The sequence below is a fragment of the Panthera uncia genome, assembly GCF_023721935.1.
Source record: "Panthera uncia isolate 11264 chromosome A1 unlocalized genomic scaffold, Puncia_PCG_1.0 HiC_scaffold_17, whole genome shotgun sequence".
Taxonomy (NCBI): Eukaryota; Metazoa; Chordata; class Mammalia; order Carnivora; family Felidae; genus Panthera; species Panthera uncia.
Window position 1 is genome coordinate 21772823 of NW_026057577.1, and position 19633 is coordinate 21792455.

The window sequence follows — 19633 nt, forward strand, 5'->3', positions numbered from 1 at the left end:
CAGAGGGAAGATTCCACAACGCATAATTCTCCTTGGCTTAAATCTTAAATTAGTCCCCTTACACCATCAGGGGCAAATCTATATTCCTTAACAGATCCTTCCATCATTAGTAGTCAGATACCCCCTACTTGTTTCTCCAGTTTTATCTTACACCACTCCCTGCATACCATGTTTGATTCCTCGTACATGCCATATTCTCCCTTACTTTTCTCATTTAAGAAGAAACAAAAGGTTTTGTTCCTCAGAGCCAAGTTTTATTTAATATATTCTTTTCCCTCTGCTTCTACCTACAATTGCTCCTGCTACTTCCTCTTACCCTCTTTCCCATTATCCACAAAATCCCAATAAACTCCTATTTTAAGATCTTCAATTAGATGCTCCTTCCTCAAAAATGCTTTTCTTCTTCAAGTTTGGGTTAGATGACCTTCATAGGTTCTTTCATAATCCATCACCCACTTCCCCACCACCACCAATTATAATCACCTTACTTTACCACATGCCTCATGGAAGAAGTCCCGACAGTGACTTCCCTGAAGTCTCAAATCAAGTTACAATCCATCCACTTTATCTCTCTGATGTCAAAGCTCATGCCCTTCCCAATATAGCAATTTGAGTTGACTGATAGGCAATGGGGAAGCTTTAAACAGGGCATATTCATATTTGCACTTCAAAATTCTGAGGGTACTCATAAGGACAAATTTGTGAGGAGACCAGAGCCAGGCACATCGGTGTGTAGCTCTTGAAAAAATTCAATTTGGAAATGGTAAGTGCCCATCAGTGGTGAAGAGAAGATAGACTCAAGAAATACTTAAGAGTTGGATTTAGTGATTAATTAATGGAAAAGTAGTACCCAAGACAAAATTCAAGCTTTAGGTGACTGGGTGATCAACCGTTACCCCAACTACCTTAATATTTGAATCATTAAATATTAAAGGTGATTCATTTCCTTTGGAAGGGTCTATGTAAGCTCAATTTGCCCCACGTATGTTCTGGATTCTTCTCAAAGCTTTGTAATTTGGATTTCCTCACTTAGGTCTTATGAATGTTGTAGTCCTTTAATATTCCATCAGACCCTTGATCTATGTCTTTGAAATAGGCTTTTCTTCTCATTTGTCAGTTCCTGGGGTTTTAAGGTGAAAATATCAGATGGCCCTGTGTTTTGTGTATGAAGATCTTATTTATTAACCTCAGGAACAGTTTAACGTTTAAACTTAAAGTTGTATAAATGCAAGTCTCTTGCCATCATTGAAGGGATGTATAGTCACAGGGCAGTTCTGGATATTCCTTAGAGGATGTTCAAAGTCAAAACTATGAGCATAATAATACTAACAGATTATTGGCATTTTCCATTATCATTCTTTAACAACTAGATGTTTCCCAGATGTTACAAGAAAATATTGAACGCAAAGCAGGTATGTGAAACCAGCTGCCCTGTATTAAACTAGACATTGAGGAGGTCAGGGGAGAAAGGGAAACTCCTGAGAGAAACTCAATAATGGCAGAATGCATTTCCCCCAAGCCAGAGAGCAGAGTCAACTCTGAGTCCGACCAGCAGGGGGAGTCTGAGCTCTGTTCCATGAAAGAGCTCTAAGAATGTGCTGGAACTTGGACAGACTGGGGGTATCCTAGGAATGAGTCAGTCCTAGGCCACTACAGCTGTTGACTTTAATTTCTCAGAACCTGATATTATTGTTTTTTGACTTTTACATCCAAACATTTGACCTTTATACCCAAGTCAAAGATTAATTGCCTCACTTTTTCCCATGTCTCATTTCTCTCTGATATTCTTATCCATTCATAAGACCCAGAGAGTTTTTTTGCAGATTAAAGAAATCTTAGGAATCTCTGTGCCTGCAACCCTAACTTTATATTTCAATTATTGATTGATCTTTGGTAAATATTTCTATTTTCACTCAGAGCTTAAACTTTCCTCTATTATTCAGAGTTTCTTTCACCCCAAAACTTGGGGGTGTTAAAGGTTGAATTATGTCCCCTCCAGATTCAACTGTTGAAGTTCTAGCTCCCAGTACCTCAGAACATGACCTTATTTGAAAGTAGCATTGTTGCAGATGTAATTTGTTAATGTGAGAACATAGTGGAGTAAGATGGGCCCCGAATCCAATATGCGTGGTATCTTTATAAAAAGTAGAAATTTAGACACAGACATACAGGCAGAAAGTCACATGAAGACAAAGGCAGAGACCAGGGTGATGCATCTACAAGCCAAGGAATACCAATGATTGCTAGCAAATCACCAGCAGCTAAAGGAGAGGTGTACAAGAAGATCCTCGGAAGGTTCCTTAGAAGGAACAAACCCTACTGACTTTTTAATCTTGGGCTTCTAGCCTCTAGAAATCTGAGACAATAAATTTGTGATGTTTAGGCCACACAGTTTGTGGTACTCTTTTACAACAACCCTAGCAAATTTATATAGAGGTAACTATGCTTCTAAATTATAGGCCTTTGCAGATCTATTTTAAGATGTGCATGAACCTAGAAATGGCTGGAAATAGATTTTTAAAGGCAGAAATATTAATAAATGTAAAAGTCTGTTTTGTCCAGGATTGAGGTAGGATGAGGAATGTGTTGTTTGTTTTCAGCTATAAAACTGAAACGAGACAAAACCAATTTTGTGAACTGAGTGTATCTTCAGACATAGGGGTTCCTGCCCATTCCACAGGTAGAAGAGGTAATTTATAAAGTGCTTACATCTGTTATTTATTGCCAAAGAATTTCATAGTTTTTAGTACTAGTCCAAGTCAGCTTACAGAGCATTTAGCACAAGGGAAGCCTTTGTTTTCAAATGAAATCACTCCTTTCTCTGTAGTATGAGCTCTGCAAGATTTGTTGAGACTCAGTTTGTTTTTGAATGACCCTGGAAACCTATCCTGCAGTATTATTTGCTGTGTGTCTGTGTGTGGGTTGTATAGGAGATCTAGGAGAAAAGACAATGAGAAGAGATAAAGATGAGAATTCAAATTAATTAATGGGGTGGTTTCCATAATTGCAATCACTGGTGGATTGGGTGGATGATGAGAGAAAGGGAAGTCTGGAATATATTTGTGGCTTACACATATAGATGGGTGATTCAAGACAGAAGTCTGGGGAACATATAAAATATGTGGACTTCATTTTGAATACATTAATTTTTAGATGCCTAGTGTACATTCAGGTGCCAATATTAAGTAGGTTGTTGGATATACATATACTTTAGCCTGAAGCTAAGTGGTTGTATGTAAAAAAAAGGGGGGGGGAGGAGTAACCAATATGTTTAAACTATGGCACCTAGGGGTGCCTGGGTGGCTCAGTTGCTTGGTCAGTTAAGCAGCCAACTTTGGCTCAGATCTTGATCTTGCGGTTTGTGAGTTTGAGCCCCACATCGGGCTCTGTGCTGACTGTGCAGAGCCTGGAGCCTGCTTTGGATTCTGTGTCTCCTTCTCTCTCTCGTCCCTCCCCCACTTGCACTCTCTCTCATAAATAAACATTAAAAATTATTAAACTATGGCACCTAATGGCTAGTGTTTAAACCATAGCATCCAATGAGATCAGCTGGAGAATGAGCATAGATAAAGGAGGGAGTTGGGCCCAACACCAAACTCTTAGGTTGCAATATTTAAAGAATTGAAAGGAAAAAAAAAAATGTTGCCAAGGAAACTGAGAATCAGGAAGAAATCCAGAGAATCATGTCCTGGAAACAGAAAGAGGAGAGTGTTTCAAGAAGTACTTAGATGGAGTACTAAGATGTGTAATATTTTACTGGGAGATTGAATGAGATGGCTAGAAATCTGTGCATTATGTTTGGTAAAATGAGGATCTAGGCAATCTGGACAAGATCAGTGTCAATAGCATAGTGGAGGGCAGAAGGCAATTTAAAAAGAGATTAGGAGAGAAACGTAATTCAGAGTAGTCTTCTTCCCAGCCCCTGGGGAAATTTTTTCCCTGTAGTTTGAGACAGAGAGAAAAAGAAAGAGAGAAAGAGAAGGCACGCCAAGGATGGTGAAGTGAGAGAATTCTGAGAATCTAACGTAAGACTCAAGAAGTGCCTCTACTTTCTAGTTAAAAAAACCAATTAGTTCTCTTTTTAAGCCAATTTGCATTGGGTTTCTGTAGCATAACCAAAAAGGTTCTGACAAATACAGGAATTTGGTGACATACTCGAAACACAAACTCAGTACCACTCCCCACCAAAGCAACATCCTCTAGATGTTTTCTTGATTGTGGTCACGGAAGAAAAGGACAATGAACATTCCCAGGGGTCAGAAGCAGACACAAACACATCAGAAACGTTCACTCACTGCACGGCCAGGACAGGCCTTGTTACCTCTAGCCAGTACAAGGTGGTGTTTGCAGTGGCCAGTGACAACTGGACATTGTTTCTCCTTTTCCATTTTTTTTAAAAAGAAGAATTATATCGTAAATACCCTGTTTATAGGGAGGGTATGTTTTATATTTAATCTTTAGGTATCATATTATGATGTATCTCATCTGCATGCGATTGAGGGAAAAATGCACACAATTTGGAGATCTAAATGTGGAACAAATGCAGTAACTTGATATGACTCTGGGTTATCTCTTTTTGGTGGAGAGGTGAGCGCATTTTAGGATTCATGTAGAACAGATGCATCATATTATGCAGGTACATTCTGGGAAATGCATATGCTTCTGAGCATAATGGTATAATTGTGCTTACTTAACACCTACAGCATGGACTCTAACTGGCCTCTGTTTTTATGTCTACCTTTTCTGGAGAAATGTTTTTCCTGGCTCCAATCTTATAATAATTCTGTGGTTGTCAATCATAGTATTCTTACCTACAGGAAATAATCATTAAGCACATGACCTACATTCTAATCAATTATGGCACTCCATTTTCCTGGCCATAAAGACTGACCCAGGGGAGGTCACATGAACTAAGATGGGCTAAACAGACTCCTTTTTCAGTCTGTTACTAGAGGAAAAATTGTCTTACTATTGAGGTCATGAACCTGGAAGGCTTTAGGTAACATTTCTTCCCACTGTGTGAAGAAAGATTGTCTGCACTGGGAAATAATGAGACCAACATAAAGGCACAGCACTAAGATACAGAGGTAAAAAGAGACAGAGTATGATTACCTCACCTGAGTTTGTGGATCTAGTTGTGAGTGAAACAAAAATCTACTTCTGTGTCCCCAGTTATATAAGCCAATAGTTTTTTTCTTACAAAAATCGTTGGAATAGTCTAAGAAAGTGACAACAGGGTAGGTAGGCAACTATTTTAGGAAAAGTCATTATTTTAAACTATCAATGGACATCTTTTGTTCACGAGAATTACTATTAACATGTTTATATGCTAAAAAGGATCGACCAGAAAGGGTGAGATAGATAATGCAGAAATGAATGGGGGTGGGGTGGGGTGGTGGTGCGCAGTTCAGAAATTACAGGGGTCAAGACTTTGTGATCTAGAAGATGGGCTTCAAAGCCAAGTGAAAGGGCTGGGCTTTGACAAAATAATATCTTCTCCATTTGTTTAATAAGGATGCTTTTCTCAGTTAAAGTCTTATAATAAGGCCAGCACAGAAGAGCTGTGCAAAACATAAGTATATGTGCAAAACATAGGTTTTGTGGTAGAATAGTTCCAAGTTGGTTAATTCAGTGGCTCAAGAAAGTCACCAAGAACAGGGGTGCTACCCTTTGCCCCACCATCTTCAGTGTTAACTGTGTCCTAATTCAAGAATTAAATGCAGTTAAAAGATACTGAAAAAAAGAGACATACTTCCTCCCATGGGTCTTTAAAAAAATCTGGTAAAACCCTTTTCCTGGGGCTCCAAGGGCCTCTCCTGGATAGCAGGTTCATGCTTAAAATAATCTTTCATACCTGGGAATGAGACCAACATGGCTGGTTTAGTTTAATTGTGATTCATTCCCTGGAGCTGGACAAGGCCAAGCTTCCCTAAACACATGGCTGCTAGCTAATCCAAATTGGGTGCCTGGTAGCAGGGGATAAATGGGTAAACAACTGTCGGGAAACAGATTAGCAGTGCCTGCTGCAGTAAGGTTCATAGAGTAAGGCTCGTGGGAAGGTGAGGAAGTAGCCATCTGGCAGCTTCTAGTTCTTTAGTAAATTATTGATGAGGTAGCCATTTGGGGTGAGGGGGGAGAGTGGAATTTTGAAGAGAGGGAAAGTAAGAAATGATATTTGAGGAAAGCATAGAGAATCATACTATCTCGGAAAAGAGGAAAGAAAATTTACTAAAAGAAAAATAGAATGATATTTTGATTTCAGGGGAGGGGTACTCAACACCGAGGTTTATGTTCACTACTTTAAAATGAAAACGGTCAATCCAATTTTGTTAGTTTTCTCTAATAGCATTCAAGGAAATGACATAATGCTAATAATTTTCTTGACCACTGAGAGCTAACTAGAAAGTCATTTTATTTTGTGAAAATCAGACAACATACAATTAACCGTTTTGAAGGATGCAATTCAGTGGCATTTAATGGATTCACAATATTGTGCAAACACTACCTCTCTCAAGTCTCAACACTTTTTCTTCACCCCAGAACACTTTGTACCTTTTAAGTAACTGCTCCCCACAAACCCTCATCCTATCCCCTAACAACCATAAATTTCCTTTCTGTCTCTAAGGATATACCTCTATGGATATGGATATTCTTGATATTTTGTATGAAAAGGATCATACAGTAGGTGACATTTTGTGTCTGGCCTCTCTCATCTAGCCTAATGCTTGTGCAGTTCATCCAAGGTATACCAAGTATCAGTACCTCATTTCTTTTATGGCTGAATAATATTCGTTATATGTCTACAACAAAGTTTCTCTATTCCTTCATCTGTTAATGGACATTTGGTTTCCATCATTAAGCTAGTATGAATGATGTTGCTGTAAGCATTTGTATACTAGTTTATGGGTAGATGGATGCTCCCACTTCTCTAAGGTGCATATCTAGAAGTGTAATTGTTAGGTCATATTGGTAATTCTCTAACTTTTTGGTAAAACACCAAACTGGTTCCCACCACAGCTGTACTATTTTATGTTCCCAAAAGCAATGTACAAGGTCCCTGTTTCTCCACATCTTCACCAGCACTTTTCATTTTCCATTTTTTTTTTTTTTTTTGAGACAGAGAGAGACAGAGCATGAACGGGGGAGGGTCACAGAGAGAGGGAGACACAGAATCTGAAACGGGCTCCAGGCTCTGAGCTGTCAGCTCAGAGCCTGACGCGGGGCTCGAACCCACAGACTGTGAGATCATGACCTGAGCCGAAGTCGGACGCTTAACCGACCGAGCCACCCAGGCGCCCCGTCATTTTCCATTTTTTAAATTATAGCCATCACAGTGGCTTTGAAGTGGAATCTCATTTCAGTTTTGACTTGCATTGAACAATGCCATGCTCTTGAACTTTTTCCTTTTCTTTCTTTTATTTTCTTTTCTTTTTTGGAATTAGGAAACATTTCCATGTTTTCCCACACAATTATTAACCAAAATTACAAAAGCAGATTTATAAAGTCACATATCAATAACAAAAAAGGAAGGAAATGAAACGTATGACATCTTGACAAGTTCCACTGGGCTAAAACTCTACAGGTGAACTGTGGTTGCACAACAAGCTATATTCATTCCTGCATTTTCTCAATAAGTTCTTCCTTATATTTGTTAGAATGATTCACTCTCTTGTTCATCAATTGAGATTTCCCACTCTTTCTTGACTCAGTTTTGCTAATTTGTGTCTTTTTAAGAATTTTCCCATTTCATCTAGATAATCTAATCTGTTGGCATCCAACTGTTCACAGTACGTTCTCCTAAACTTTTAAATTTCTGTAAGGTTGGTAGAGATGTCCCTACTTTTACTTCTCTTTTTAGTTATTTTTGCCTTTTCTCTCTTTTTAAAAAAGTCAATATAGGTAAAGATTTGTCAACTTTGTGGATCATTTCCAAGAATGAACTTTTGGTTTCATCAATTCTATTATTTTTCAATTCTCTGTTTTGTTTATCTCTTCTTAGTCTTTATCATTTGCTCCTTCTACTGGCTTTGGGTTTGGTCTGCTCTTTTTCTTTCAGGTGTGAAGTTAATTTTGTGATTGGATGTGGTTTTTGTTTTGTTTTGTTTTGTTTTGTTTTTAATGAAGCTGTTTTCAGCTATACATTTCCCTCTGGTACTGACTTTGCTGCATCCCCCAAGTTTTGGTATGTTGTGCTTTTCTTTTCATTGGTCTCTAAGTATTTTCTAATTTGTCTTTTGATTTCTTCTTTGACCTGTTTATTCTTTAAGAATGTGTTGTTTATTTCCTTTCATTTTCAAGGTTTCCAGTGTTCCTCTTGTTAGTGATTTCTAGCTTCATTCCATTCTAGTTGGAGAAGGTACTTTGTATAATTTGAATCCTTTTAAATGTACTGTGAATTATTTTATGGTCTAAATGTGGTCTATCCCAGAGAATGTTCCATTTGCACTTGGGAAGAATGTGTATTCTGCTGTTGTTGGGTGAATTCTCGTGTATATGTCTATTAGGTCTACTTAGATTGTAGTGTTGTTCAATTTGATTTCCTTAGATCTTCTGTCTAGACATTCTATCCATTATTAAAAGTGGGGTAGTGAAGTCTTGAACTACTCTATTACTGTTTATTACTAATATTTTCCCTTAAATTTTGTTAATTTTTTTTTCATATATTTGGGAGATATGCTGTTTGGTGAATGTATGTATATAATTTTGATTAAGTGGCACTTACCAATATACAATACCCTTCCTTGCATTTGGTAATAATTTTGATTCAGCATTTATTTTGTCTGCCACCCCAGCTCTCTTCTGGCTACTATTTGCATGGAATATCTTTTTTCATCCTTTCACTTAGAACCTATTTGTTTCTTCAAGTCTGAAGTTAGTCTCTTGTAAGCACTGTATAGATGGATCATGTTTATTATCCATTCCACAAATCTCTGTCTTTTAATTGGTGGGTCTAACCCATTTACTTTTTTTTTTTCAATATATGAAGTTTATTGTCAAATTGGTTTCCATACAACACCCAGTGCTCATCCCAAAAGGTGCTCTCCTCAATACCCATCACCCACCCTCCCCTCCCTCCCACCCCTCATCAACCCTCAGTTTGTTCTCAGTTTTTAAGAGTCTCTTATGCTTTGGCTCTCTTCCACTCTAACCTCTTTTTTTTTTCCTTCCCCTCCCCCATGGGTTTCTGTTAAGTTTCTCAGGATCCACATAAGAGTGAAACCATATGGTATCTGTCTTTCTCTGTATGGCTTATTTCACTTAGCATCACACTCTCCAGTTCCATCCACGTTGCTACAAAGGGCCATAGTTCATTCTTTCTCATTGCCACGTAGTACTCCATTGTGTATACAAACCACAATTTTTTTATCCATTCATCAGTTGATGGACATTTAGGCTCTTTCCATAATTTGGCTATTGTTGAGAGTGCTGCTATAAACATTGGGGTACAAGTGCCCCTATGCATCAGTACTCCTGTATCCCTTATAACCCATTTACTTTTAAAGTACTACTGATAATGAAGGATGCACTTCTGCCACTTTACTATTTGTTTTCTATATATTTTACTTCTTTCTTACTCTTAATTACTCCAATGATGCCTTCTTCTGTGTTTGATTTTTCCTGGTATGTCATTTTTTTGGTTGTTTTTTTTTTTTTGTTTTTAAATGTTCATTTTTGAGACAGTGTAAGTGGGGGAGGTGGGGGGGAACAGAGGATCCAAAGCAGGCTCTGCACTGAAGGCAGTGTGCCCAATGCCGGGCTTGAACTCATGAAATGCAAGATCATGACCTGAAATGAAGTCATACACTCAACTGACTGAGCCACACGGATGCCCCCCTTTTATACCATTTTGATTCACTTTATTTTGTATCTTTTTAATTTATTTGCTCCTATAATGTGTATGTTAATGTGCCTGGTAGTATCCCACAGGTCCCTTAGATCTGTTCATTTATCTTCCTACTTTTCTTTTCCTGCTCCACAGACTGGGAAATTTCAGTTGGTCTACCTTCAAGTTTATTGATTCTTTCATCTACCACTTCTATCTCCTGTTAAACTCTTCTAGCGAATTTTTCATTTTAACTATTTTTATTTTCAACTTCAGAATTTCTAATTAGTTTCTTTTTATAATTTCTATCCCTTTTATTCTTATCTTCTATCTGCTCATACATCACTCTTCTGATTTTCTTTACTTTTTCTCCTCATCTTTTCTTTCAGCTGTTTGAGCATATTTAACACAGTTAATTTAAAATATTTGACCAGGGGCACCTGGGTGGCTCAGTTTGTTGAGAGTCTGACTTCAGCTCATGTCATGATCTCGCAGACCATGGATTCGAGCCCCATGTTGGGTTCTGTGCTGACAGTTTAGAGCCTGGAGCCTACTTTGGATCCTGTCTCTCCCTCTCTCTCTATCCTTCCCCCACTCATGCTCTGTATCTCTCTCAAAAAATAAAATAAACATTAAAAAGATTAAAATATTTGCCCGGTAAGTCCAAAATTTCAATGTCTGAGTTTCTTCAGGTACAGTTTTAATCATTTTTAAATAAATGCACCATACTTAACTATGTGAGGTTTGTAATTTTTCATTGAGAGCTAGACAAGTATTGTAATGTGGTAACTCTAGAAATCGGATTCTCCACCCACTCCTCTCTAAGAATTGCCATTGTTGCTTGTTGAAGACCGAAGTTGTATGTTTACTTAGTTTTCCTAATTAATTTTCCAAAGATTATATTTCTTTTCACATGTGGTCACCAAAGTCTCCTGTGCCATTATGTCTGTAGTTAGCCAGTGACCTGACAGAGATTTCTTTCAATGCCAGTCTCTTTCTTCCTCCAGTATTTTCCTGGATGCAGGTGTCCTACTAGACTCCAGAGTTCTGAACTGATTGGCTCTGACAGTTCTTGCCAGCTTAGTAGTTATTTACATGGAAGGACCACCCTGCTATCTTCTGTGAAGTCCAAGTCATTTTGCTTTAACCACAATCTTGAATATAATTCTAAAATTTATCAGTACCCTTTCTTGACTCCATCAATAAACTGTACAATGGATAAAATTTTACCTTTCTTTCACTTTTAGCTATATTACAATACTTTTATAATGATTTTTTATTTAACTTTGGGGTAAATATTGAAAGTTGAATTTTTTCTTTTAGTGGATTTACACAGCCTTGAAGATATGACATTGAAGTTGCTCCTTTGTTTTACCTAATTCTTTTTTTTTTAATTTTTTTTAACGTTTATTTATTTTTGACACAGAGAGAGAGAGAGCATGAACAGGGGAGGGTCAGAGAGAGAGGGAGACACAGAATCCGAAGCAGGCTCCAGGCTCTGAGCCATCAGCCCAGAGCCCAACGCGGGGCTCGAACTCACAGACCATGAGATCATGACCTGAGTTGAAGTCGGACGCTTAACCGACTGAGCCACCCAGGCGCCCCTGTTTTACCTAATTCTGAAGACAAATGTTGTTCATACTTTTTAAGTCATTTCCCTCCAAACTTTTTGACACTATTGGTAGAAGAGAAGGGGATCTGCTTGACAAAAAGAGATAGAGGTAGAAAATGAGCCTTCCAGCATCCTGTGAACCTATGTTCCAGCAAAAGTGGCTAACTAGGGGGCACCTGGGTGGCTCAATCGGTTGGACGTCTGACTTCAGCCCAGGTCATGATCTCACGGTTCATGGATTCGAGCCCCACGTTGGGCTCTGTGCTGACACCTCAGAGCCTGGAGGCTGCTTTGAATTCTGTGTCTCCCTCTCTCTTTGCCCCTTCCCTACTCACACTCTGTCTCTCTCTGTCACTCAAAAATAAATAAACACTGAAAAAATTTTTTTTAAAAAGTGGCTAATTAGGATGTATGAAGATTAGTCATTTCAAGAACAGATGTCTAGTATTTCTAATCTCTTTTTGTGAGTAGATACTAAGTTGGGCTAAACTTTTTTTCTATCCTTCCCCAAACAAGGTTTTACTCTATAAAACCAAGCCGTTCTTATGAAAAAAGAAAAAAAAAGAAAAAAACAACAAGAAGAAGAAGCAATGACCAAGGTCCCCAGAGTTTTAAAATTCAATTATGGTATTTTTCAGGCTAACTTGGATTTCCTTTTATTTTGATGCCTTTTTTTTCGTCTCATAATTTGAATTTGGATTTAGGCAGCATTCCTAAAGGCTTCCTGAATTGAAAATTAGATATTAAAAAGTCCTAAAACATCCATCAAAACAATGGAGTGAAAAAAATGGCAACTAACATCTTGTGACTCAGCAGTAGAGCACAATCTTTCAGACGGTGCTAAAATAGAATAATAATAATAAAAAACAACTCTGATGTATAATTTTCATTTTATTTTCTTCTCATCTCTTTTTTCTTCTACCCTTTTGGATTACGAGTCCTATTTGATGGGTTATTTTCAAAGGGGACTCAGTATCACCTTATGCAAATAAATAGTTTCATCATTGTAAAATAGAATGCAACAAGAAATTACTAGATCTTGCCCCTAATGTATCCATATATGGAAGAAAGAATATGATCCCTGTATCAGGCTGCTGTGAGGTGATGATACATACATATGAGAATTAAGTTTATAAAATTAATAAGTGGAATGATCTTAGCAAAGACTGCTCCGGACCAGTTTGAGTGTGTCTTGTAAGTTTTGACAGAATTATCCATTCCTCCTTCTGGGGAATTTACAGTCCAGTTTGAACACATATGACTGGAGAAATACTCTGTAAAAACATAGCAACATAGCATATAAAATCCTATTATGGGTACCAAGGTCCTAGCGTCCGTGAGTTGTAGAATTGAGACTAACACATAGATCCCTGACTCCAAGTCAAGATTTCTTAGAGGAAAGCTAAGCCTGAGGTAAATATATCTGAATCAAAGGGATATTGAGACAAAGACCTTTTATAAGAGGGCAAGAAAGAGATGGGGTTGATGTCTATATAAAAAGGAAGCAAGATGTTAGGACAGAATTCTTGAGTTTTAGGAAAAAAAGAAAAAAATTTTCTTTCAGGTAAATAGGTAAACATGTGAGAAATAATGCTGAAGACCATGTAGTTAGTTGGGGGGGGGGGGACCACAGGCCTCATCTTTATAGGCAGCCTTAAAATTAGGGTTGGATATAATTTAAGACCCAGAGTTGGAGGCAGGCCATTGAAGATCCAAAACCAACCTCTTCTTATTAGCTATGGGCAAGCTAATTCACTCCTAAAAGCATCTAGTTTCTTATTCTTTAAAATGGTTATAATTAATAAAAAATATAAACCAAACTCCTTATAGAGTTTTTAGCATTGGACTAAGGTGGCTTGTGTACAGACAGCACCCAGAATGAGTGGTATGGTGTAACTACCAAATAAATGTTAATTACTGCTGTTTTTCCATAGAATTTACTTATTTGTGGTCAAGAGCATGGGGCTTCGGAATGTGACAGTATATCAGTAGAATGCTTATGGTAGTAAGCAACAGAAAATTCTATTTCTAGATAATAAGGAAACTTATTAGCTCACTATGTGTGAGTCCAAGGTAGGATGTGCTTCAAGACTGGTTGATACAGTATTTCAATAATGTTGGTCACTCTTCCATTCAGAGTGTAGCTTCATTATATACAGGTTTCCTGGATGTTTGTAGGATGGCTACATCAGCATTCATATCTGGTAGGTGAGAGAGAATGCTTCCCCAAATCATCAAAATTCCTGCTGAGCAGTACGAATGGATCACATATCCGCATTTATTAACTGTGGCCAAAGAAAAGCCAGACTCTGATTGTTTAAGACTTTGATTCTTGAACCAATCAGCAGAAAACAGGATGGGATTTTCATGATTCTCAGGTCCCACTTTGGGAGCTGGGGTCAAATTTGGGCTTTAGGGAATCAGACCCAGTGTCCACTAGTGAAAACCTGGGTTGTAACACGTAACTCGCTATGTGCTTGGGCAAGTTACACAACTTTACTAAACTTAGTGAATTCCTTTATCTGCAAAAGGGGAATGAAGATGAATTCCGATACACAAATAATAATGAAAACAAAAGGTTCTGCAGAAGGCTTGGTGTATAGTAAATACCCAGTAAATTGTTAGGGTCATTGCTATTATTCAACTGCATACTCTCATATTACATAATAGTTTTAAAATTCTCTGCCTTTCTGGGTAAAGTGTAAGCTTTTTGAGCATATAAGCAATGTCACTCTCATTTTTTACCTTTGAAGGCTTACTTTTAATAAATGCCCAACATATTTCTATAATAAATGAGTGAATAAATGAGTGTTGAATGAATGAATAAAAGCTTGAAAATAATAGAAGGCAGATATAAAAGAAAGACAACCAGATGGGAACTGGATGAGTTATAAGTCAGGTAGAATATGGGAACAAAACTGACCAATCTGAGAAAGACTGTATTTGAGAGAAAGAAAATGCCAGATGTAGAGAGGACTTTTCCCTAAACACTAGAGTGGCTGTAGGAAGTGAACCGAATACAGTTTGAGTTTAGGGTAACCAGCTCAAAGGTGCTGTGATGTCTTCAGACACTGTGTTTTACAGTTTGATAAATATTTGAATAAGACTTTTATCAATACTGTAATCTAGAGGAGGTAGAAGACATATTAGGGGCACCTGGGTGGCGCAGTCGGTTAAGCGTCCGACTTCAGCCAGGTCACGATCTCACGGTCCGTGAGTTCGAGCCCCGCGTCGGGCTCTGGGCTGATGGCTCGGAGCCTGGAGCCTGTTTCCGATTCTGTGTCTCCCTCTCTCTCTGTCCCTCCCCCGTTCATGCTCTGTCTCTTTCTGTCCCAAAAATAAAATAAACGTTGAAAAAAAAAATTAAAAAAAAAAAAAAAGAAGACATAATAATAATAATAATAATAATAATAGCTACTAAGTACAGGAAATATTTCAAGCATTAGTCTACATAAATTCATATAATCCTCAAAACAAACCTGTGAGTTAAGTACTATTCTTTTCATCCCCGTTCCCATTTACAGGTTGGAAAATCAAGCCCGTAGAAACTGAGAAATTTGCCTCAATCACATAGTCTTTAGCCATTACACTCTGTACTGTGTAATAAAATAGAAGGGTGCCTGGAACAACCAGGCTACATCTCCAAGCTATCATGTACTCGGTTGAAATTTGTCACCGTCCATGAGGAGCCCAACAGGTCTCCAAGGTCACTGAGAGCTGAGAGGCACAGCCAACAGTTCATGACATATGTGTTCCCTCTGGCTCTCACATTGTGCTTTTATAATCTCCAGAACATAACAGAATGGCTGCGAAGCACCAACTAAACAAATAATTGCAAGTGAATGATTGTGTGGATCAATGCCATTTTATATATGACGTTCCCACTTTATTTCCATGACGGAGCAACTTCTTTAGGCTTCCCCATTTGGTAAATTAGCATTAAAAACTTACTGCGCTTTTCAAGATGAGACAGCATGCTTCGCAAGAATTTTTGGAATAGTATGAAAGAGATCCTTAAAGGTAATTCATGCCTCCAAGGACACACTGGGAACTGGAATGAATACAAGGTGTGTGTCCCTTTCCAGAGACTCTCAGAATTGTTGCTGAGCTATAGAAAAAATGCACAATAAGCTGTCTGAATGAAAGGAAATGCTAGTCCAGGGGCTCTCCAAGGGAATTCAAGAATGAGACACTATGAAACTCTCTTTTCCTCAAGAGGAATCTACAAACAGTAAAACAAAGCTCATCATCCTTAGACATTTTCTAGTGATGGTTTAGCCTAGATCTGCCTCCAATCAGATCTTAAAAACAGTACAGATTTCACATGTAAAAACAAAGTACATTCTTGAAACATAAAAGGGTGAGCATTGAGGTTGTTGCATTAGAAATCTCTCTGCCTGTTGTAATTATGTAGTCTCATCTCTTGCCCAGAAAGATCTTTATTACTAAATATAAAGTCAACATTATTTCATTTTCTCTCTATACTAATCTTTTTTAGCTATGAGGAATATTCCAGAAGCCATTTTCACGTTTAATAGATATTGGTGGTAGGTAATTCATGTATCAATTAGACTTTTGAAAGGAGCTTTAAAAAAATCACTGTACTTACATGCCCTTACAAGAAATGTCTTTAGCTTGCAGCCTCTGAAGGAACAAAATCAAAACTGCTTGAGCAAGTTTCCTGGCTGGAGGAAAAACTACGGGCTCTGGATCATAAGGAAGACAGTGGTGAGCCATATGAAAAAATGGTTCTTGCAAAAGACCAGGTAGGTTGGAGAAGAAAAAAATAATGTTTATCTTAAAAAGTTACCTAAACTTCTATGAAATGACAATTCTGCAGTCATTTCTGGCTAGGTTGGAAATTCAAATTTAAGTTCAAGATGGTAAATAATATTTGTGTCGGCTAAATATAACTACTCCCTGATGAATATTCACATATAATAATTAATTTTGTTAGTAACATCTTAAAAGTTTGTTTGATATGTATCCTTTGAATCATATTATATAAATATGCTATTTATTTTGTAAGTGGTATTAACTATGCAAATGTCTCCTCATTAAAAAAAATATTTCAATGTTTATTTATTTTTGAGAGACAGAGAGAGACAGAGGGTGAGCGGGGAGAGGCAGAGAGAGGGAGACACAGAATCCGAAGCAGGCTCCAGGCTCCTAGCGCTCAGCACAGAGCCTGACAGGGGGCTCGAATCCACAAACAGGAAACCATGACCTGAGCCAAAGTCAGACGCTTAACCGACTGAGCCACTCAGGTGCCCCCAAGCGTCTCCTCGTTTTTAAGGTTGAACTTAGTCAAGGAATAGTTTCTTTCAGTGTAGTAAAATGAGTGGATTGAAAATTTGGCATATGCTTTAATCAATTATTTTATAAAAAGTTATTAATCTCTGAATCTGTGGGCATTTACATAAGTTTTTTTCTTGGTCAACTCAAATGGGTTTGTAACTACCTTTGAGATATCTGTCTGTCTATCTATCTATCTATCTATCTATCTCTATATATATTCACATAAAAACATATGTATATGTTACAAAGACAATATCAGACCCATCTGATACCATATAGATATGTATATATGTTATAAGACAGGTTGGCATTACCTTCTGTACATCAAGGAAACATTATTTTCCTACTCATTTCCTAAGTCTTAACATATTTGTGTTCTTTGTTGGTGGGCTCTTCAATAGAATCAAAGTGAGATAGGGATTGGAGCGAGGATTTCTCAATGATGATTTCCAAAGCACCTAGCTGACACAGTGCTCTGCCATTCACAGGATTTGAGAACTGGTATATATCTGAAATACTTTATATTAGAAGAAGAGTTATACATTTTGTTTCTAAACGTGTCTCCTTTTCAGTGCATTGAGAAATTACAAGCTGAAGTGAAAGCTTCCCAGGAGCAACTTACAGCCCATGTAAGTGTTTTTCTCCTTTTTTTTTAATCCCTTAATTTATACCAGTGTTACCGTGGGAATGAAGCGTAATTCCTCAGAAGTTAAAACCATGGTCTTCTTGCTGCTAACCAAATCACCAAGCTAAAAATCAGTATTGCTATTGCCTCTACAAAGTTGCTTTCCATAAGTAGAATTCTGATTTATGCTCAGGATAAAAATTACAAAACTTATCTCTCACATACAACCAGATGGTCTAATCAGGTACCATCAGGATAAGAGAACCAGAAACTAAGGGTAGAAAGACATGGAAACCAGGCTAGTGGAGTGAGTGAATGGAAGTGGAAATGACCGGCACATCGAATACACGCCTAGAAGAGTGCTTCTTAAACTTCAGTATATCAAGAATTACTTAGAAAACACTTAGAAACAAATTGCCTGGACATTCTGTTTTCTGCATGCCTAGGATATGACCTGAGAATTGACAATTCTAGATGATGCCACATTCAGGTAACGCTGATGCTGCCAATTTTGGACCATATTACAAGCAGCACTGCGTTACATGTATTCATTCTGCCCAAGTCTTGTGATTTTTAGGCAAGTGACCATATAAACAAATCAGGTACACAACTGTTCATTTTCCCTGCAAGTACTCCCCTGAGGGAGACTCTATGAACTCCTAGGGTATATTTCACTGATATTTTAGCCTATCTTCATGCACAGAACAACTAATGAACATCTGCCACAATACCCTTGTGTGTTCACACACATAAACCAGCTGTCACCCTGCCTCTTTCCTTTCCCAAGGATCTGAACAATCCCGATGCCTTACACCTTTCCTCAAAGACTTGCTCACCTTCTTTTCAGCAATCTCCTCTATTTATCTTGGGTGCTGAGAGATGACTTTTTCTTAAAGTTTATTTATTTTGAGAGAGACAGAGAGAGTACAAGTGAGGATGGGGCAGAGAGAGAGGGAGAGAGAAAATCCCAAGCAGGGAACTCAGGGGTCAGTGCATAGAACCTGTCACTGGGCTCCAACTCACGAACTGTGAGATCATGATCTGAGCTGAAATCAAGAGTCAGATGCTTAACAGACTGAGTCACCCAGGCGTCCCATGGGGGATGACTTCTTGATCAAGAACATTGACCAGCCAGGGGCGCCTGGGTGGTTCAGTCGGTTAAGCTTCTGACTTTGGCTCAGGTCATGATCTCATGGTTCATGGGTTCGGACCCTGCATTGGGCTCTGTGCTGACAGCTCAGACCCTGGAGTCTCCTTTGGATTCTGTGTCTCCCTCTCTCTCTGCCCCTGCCCCACTCACACTCTGTCTCTCTCTTTCCCAAAAATAAATAAACATTAAAAAAAAACAACAATGGCCAGTCATGTTAAATGGCCAATTTGAGCAACAAACTTTTCAGACCCATTTGAGACCTGAGGGGCTACAGTCCAGAAGTCCTACAGAAAAAGACTGCAAAATAACAAATTCTGGTCACCATCCCTTTGAAATTTGAAATGAGCTAATCAGGATAAAATCACGGTAAATGCCTTTTTTTTTTTTTTTTTTTTTTCTGGGATAGACAAAAGCTAATCTGCTTTTAGCTCTGACCTCAGAATGTCTTTCGGCCTTGTATGTCCAACTGACCAATAGTGAAAATGATTAAAGCCTGCATTTGTGACATGGTGACATATTCAAACACAAGTATATCTCATTAGCTCAGTGTTCTGTTGCAGATGCCTCCCCCAGCTGACCCTGAGGGTGACAGATAATTACTATTGCCAGAGGATGTCTCCTCATGCCAGATTGATACCTACAGCCATTCGCCCAGGGTGGGTTGAGTTCAGAAATTTTTTAAGGAGAGCAGATTGTTCACTAAGGTTCTGATATTAGCTTCCAGCATCTCTTCATGAAAAGCTGATTAAAGAAACATAGTCACAGACGCCTTCAGGAAATTCCTGTGGTGTCCTCCTCCATTGCCTACCTTTTGCAGATTCTATTCCTGTACCATGCTCTTCCTGGCCCAGGTTTGTCTCAACTGGGATTTCTTTCTTGTATTAGGGTATTAACATCAACATCTGAGATCTCTTCTGTGTAAGTGCTCCATGTTCAGATTTTAATAGAGCAGTGTGATCACAGAAGATTTGCTTCAACTCATCAAGAAGATTTAAATGAAAATATTAGTTAATAGTGTTTATTGAGAGTAGATTATGTGTCTGTGTGGTACATGCTTCACCTACTTTCTATTTTAAATCTTGACACAACCCAACAAGGTGGGCATTATTTTCAGGTAATAAAACT

General features: G+C 38.1%; 1 protein-coding gene across 2 annotated transcripts in view; it reads left to right on the top strand.

Moving 5' to 3' along the window:
- Nucleotides 1–19633, top strand: part of CCDC192 (coiled-coil domain containing 192) — a 205565-nt gene that overhangs the window by 43388 nt on the left and 142544 nt on the right. For both annotated transcript variants that reach the window (XM_049648457.1, XM_049648458.1), the window contains exons 4-5: nt 16070–16201; nt 17306–17362. In XM_049648457.1, coding sequence (XP_049504414.1) covers nt 16070–16201; nt 17306–17362 — 189 coding nt within the window. The remainder of the gene's footprint in view (nt 1–16069; nt 16202–17305; nt 17363–19633) is intronic.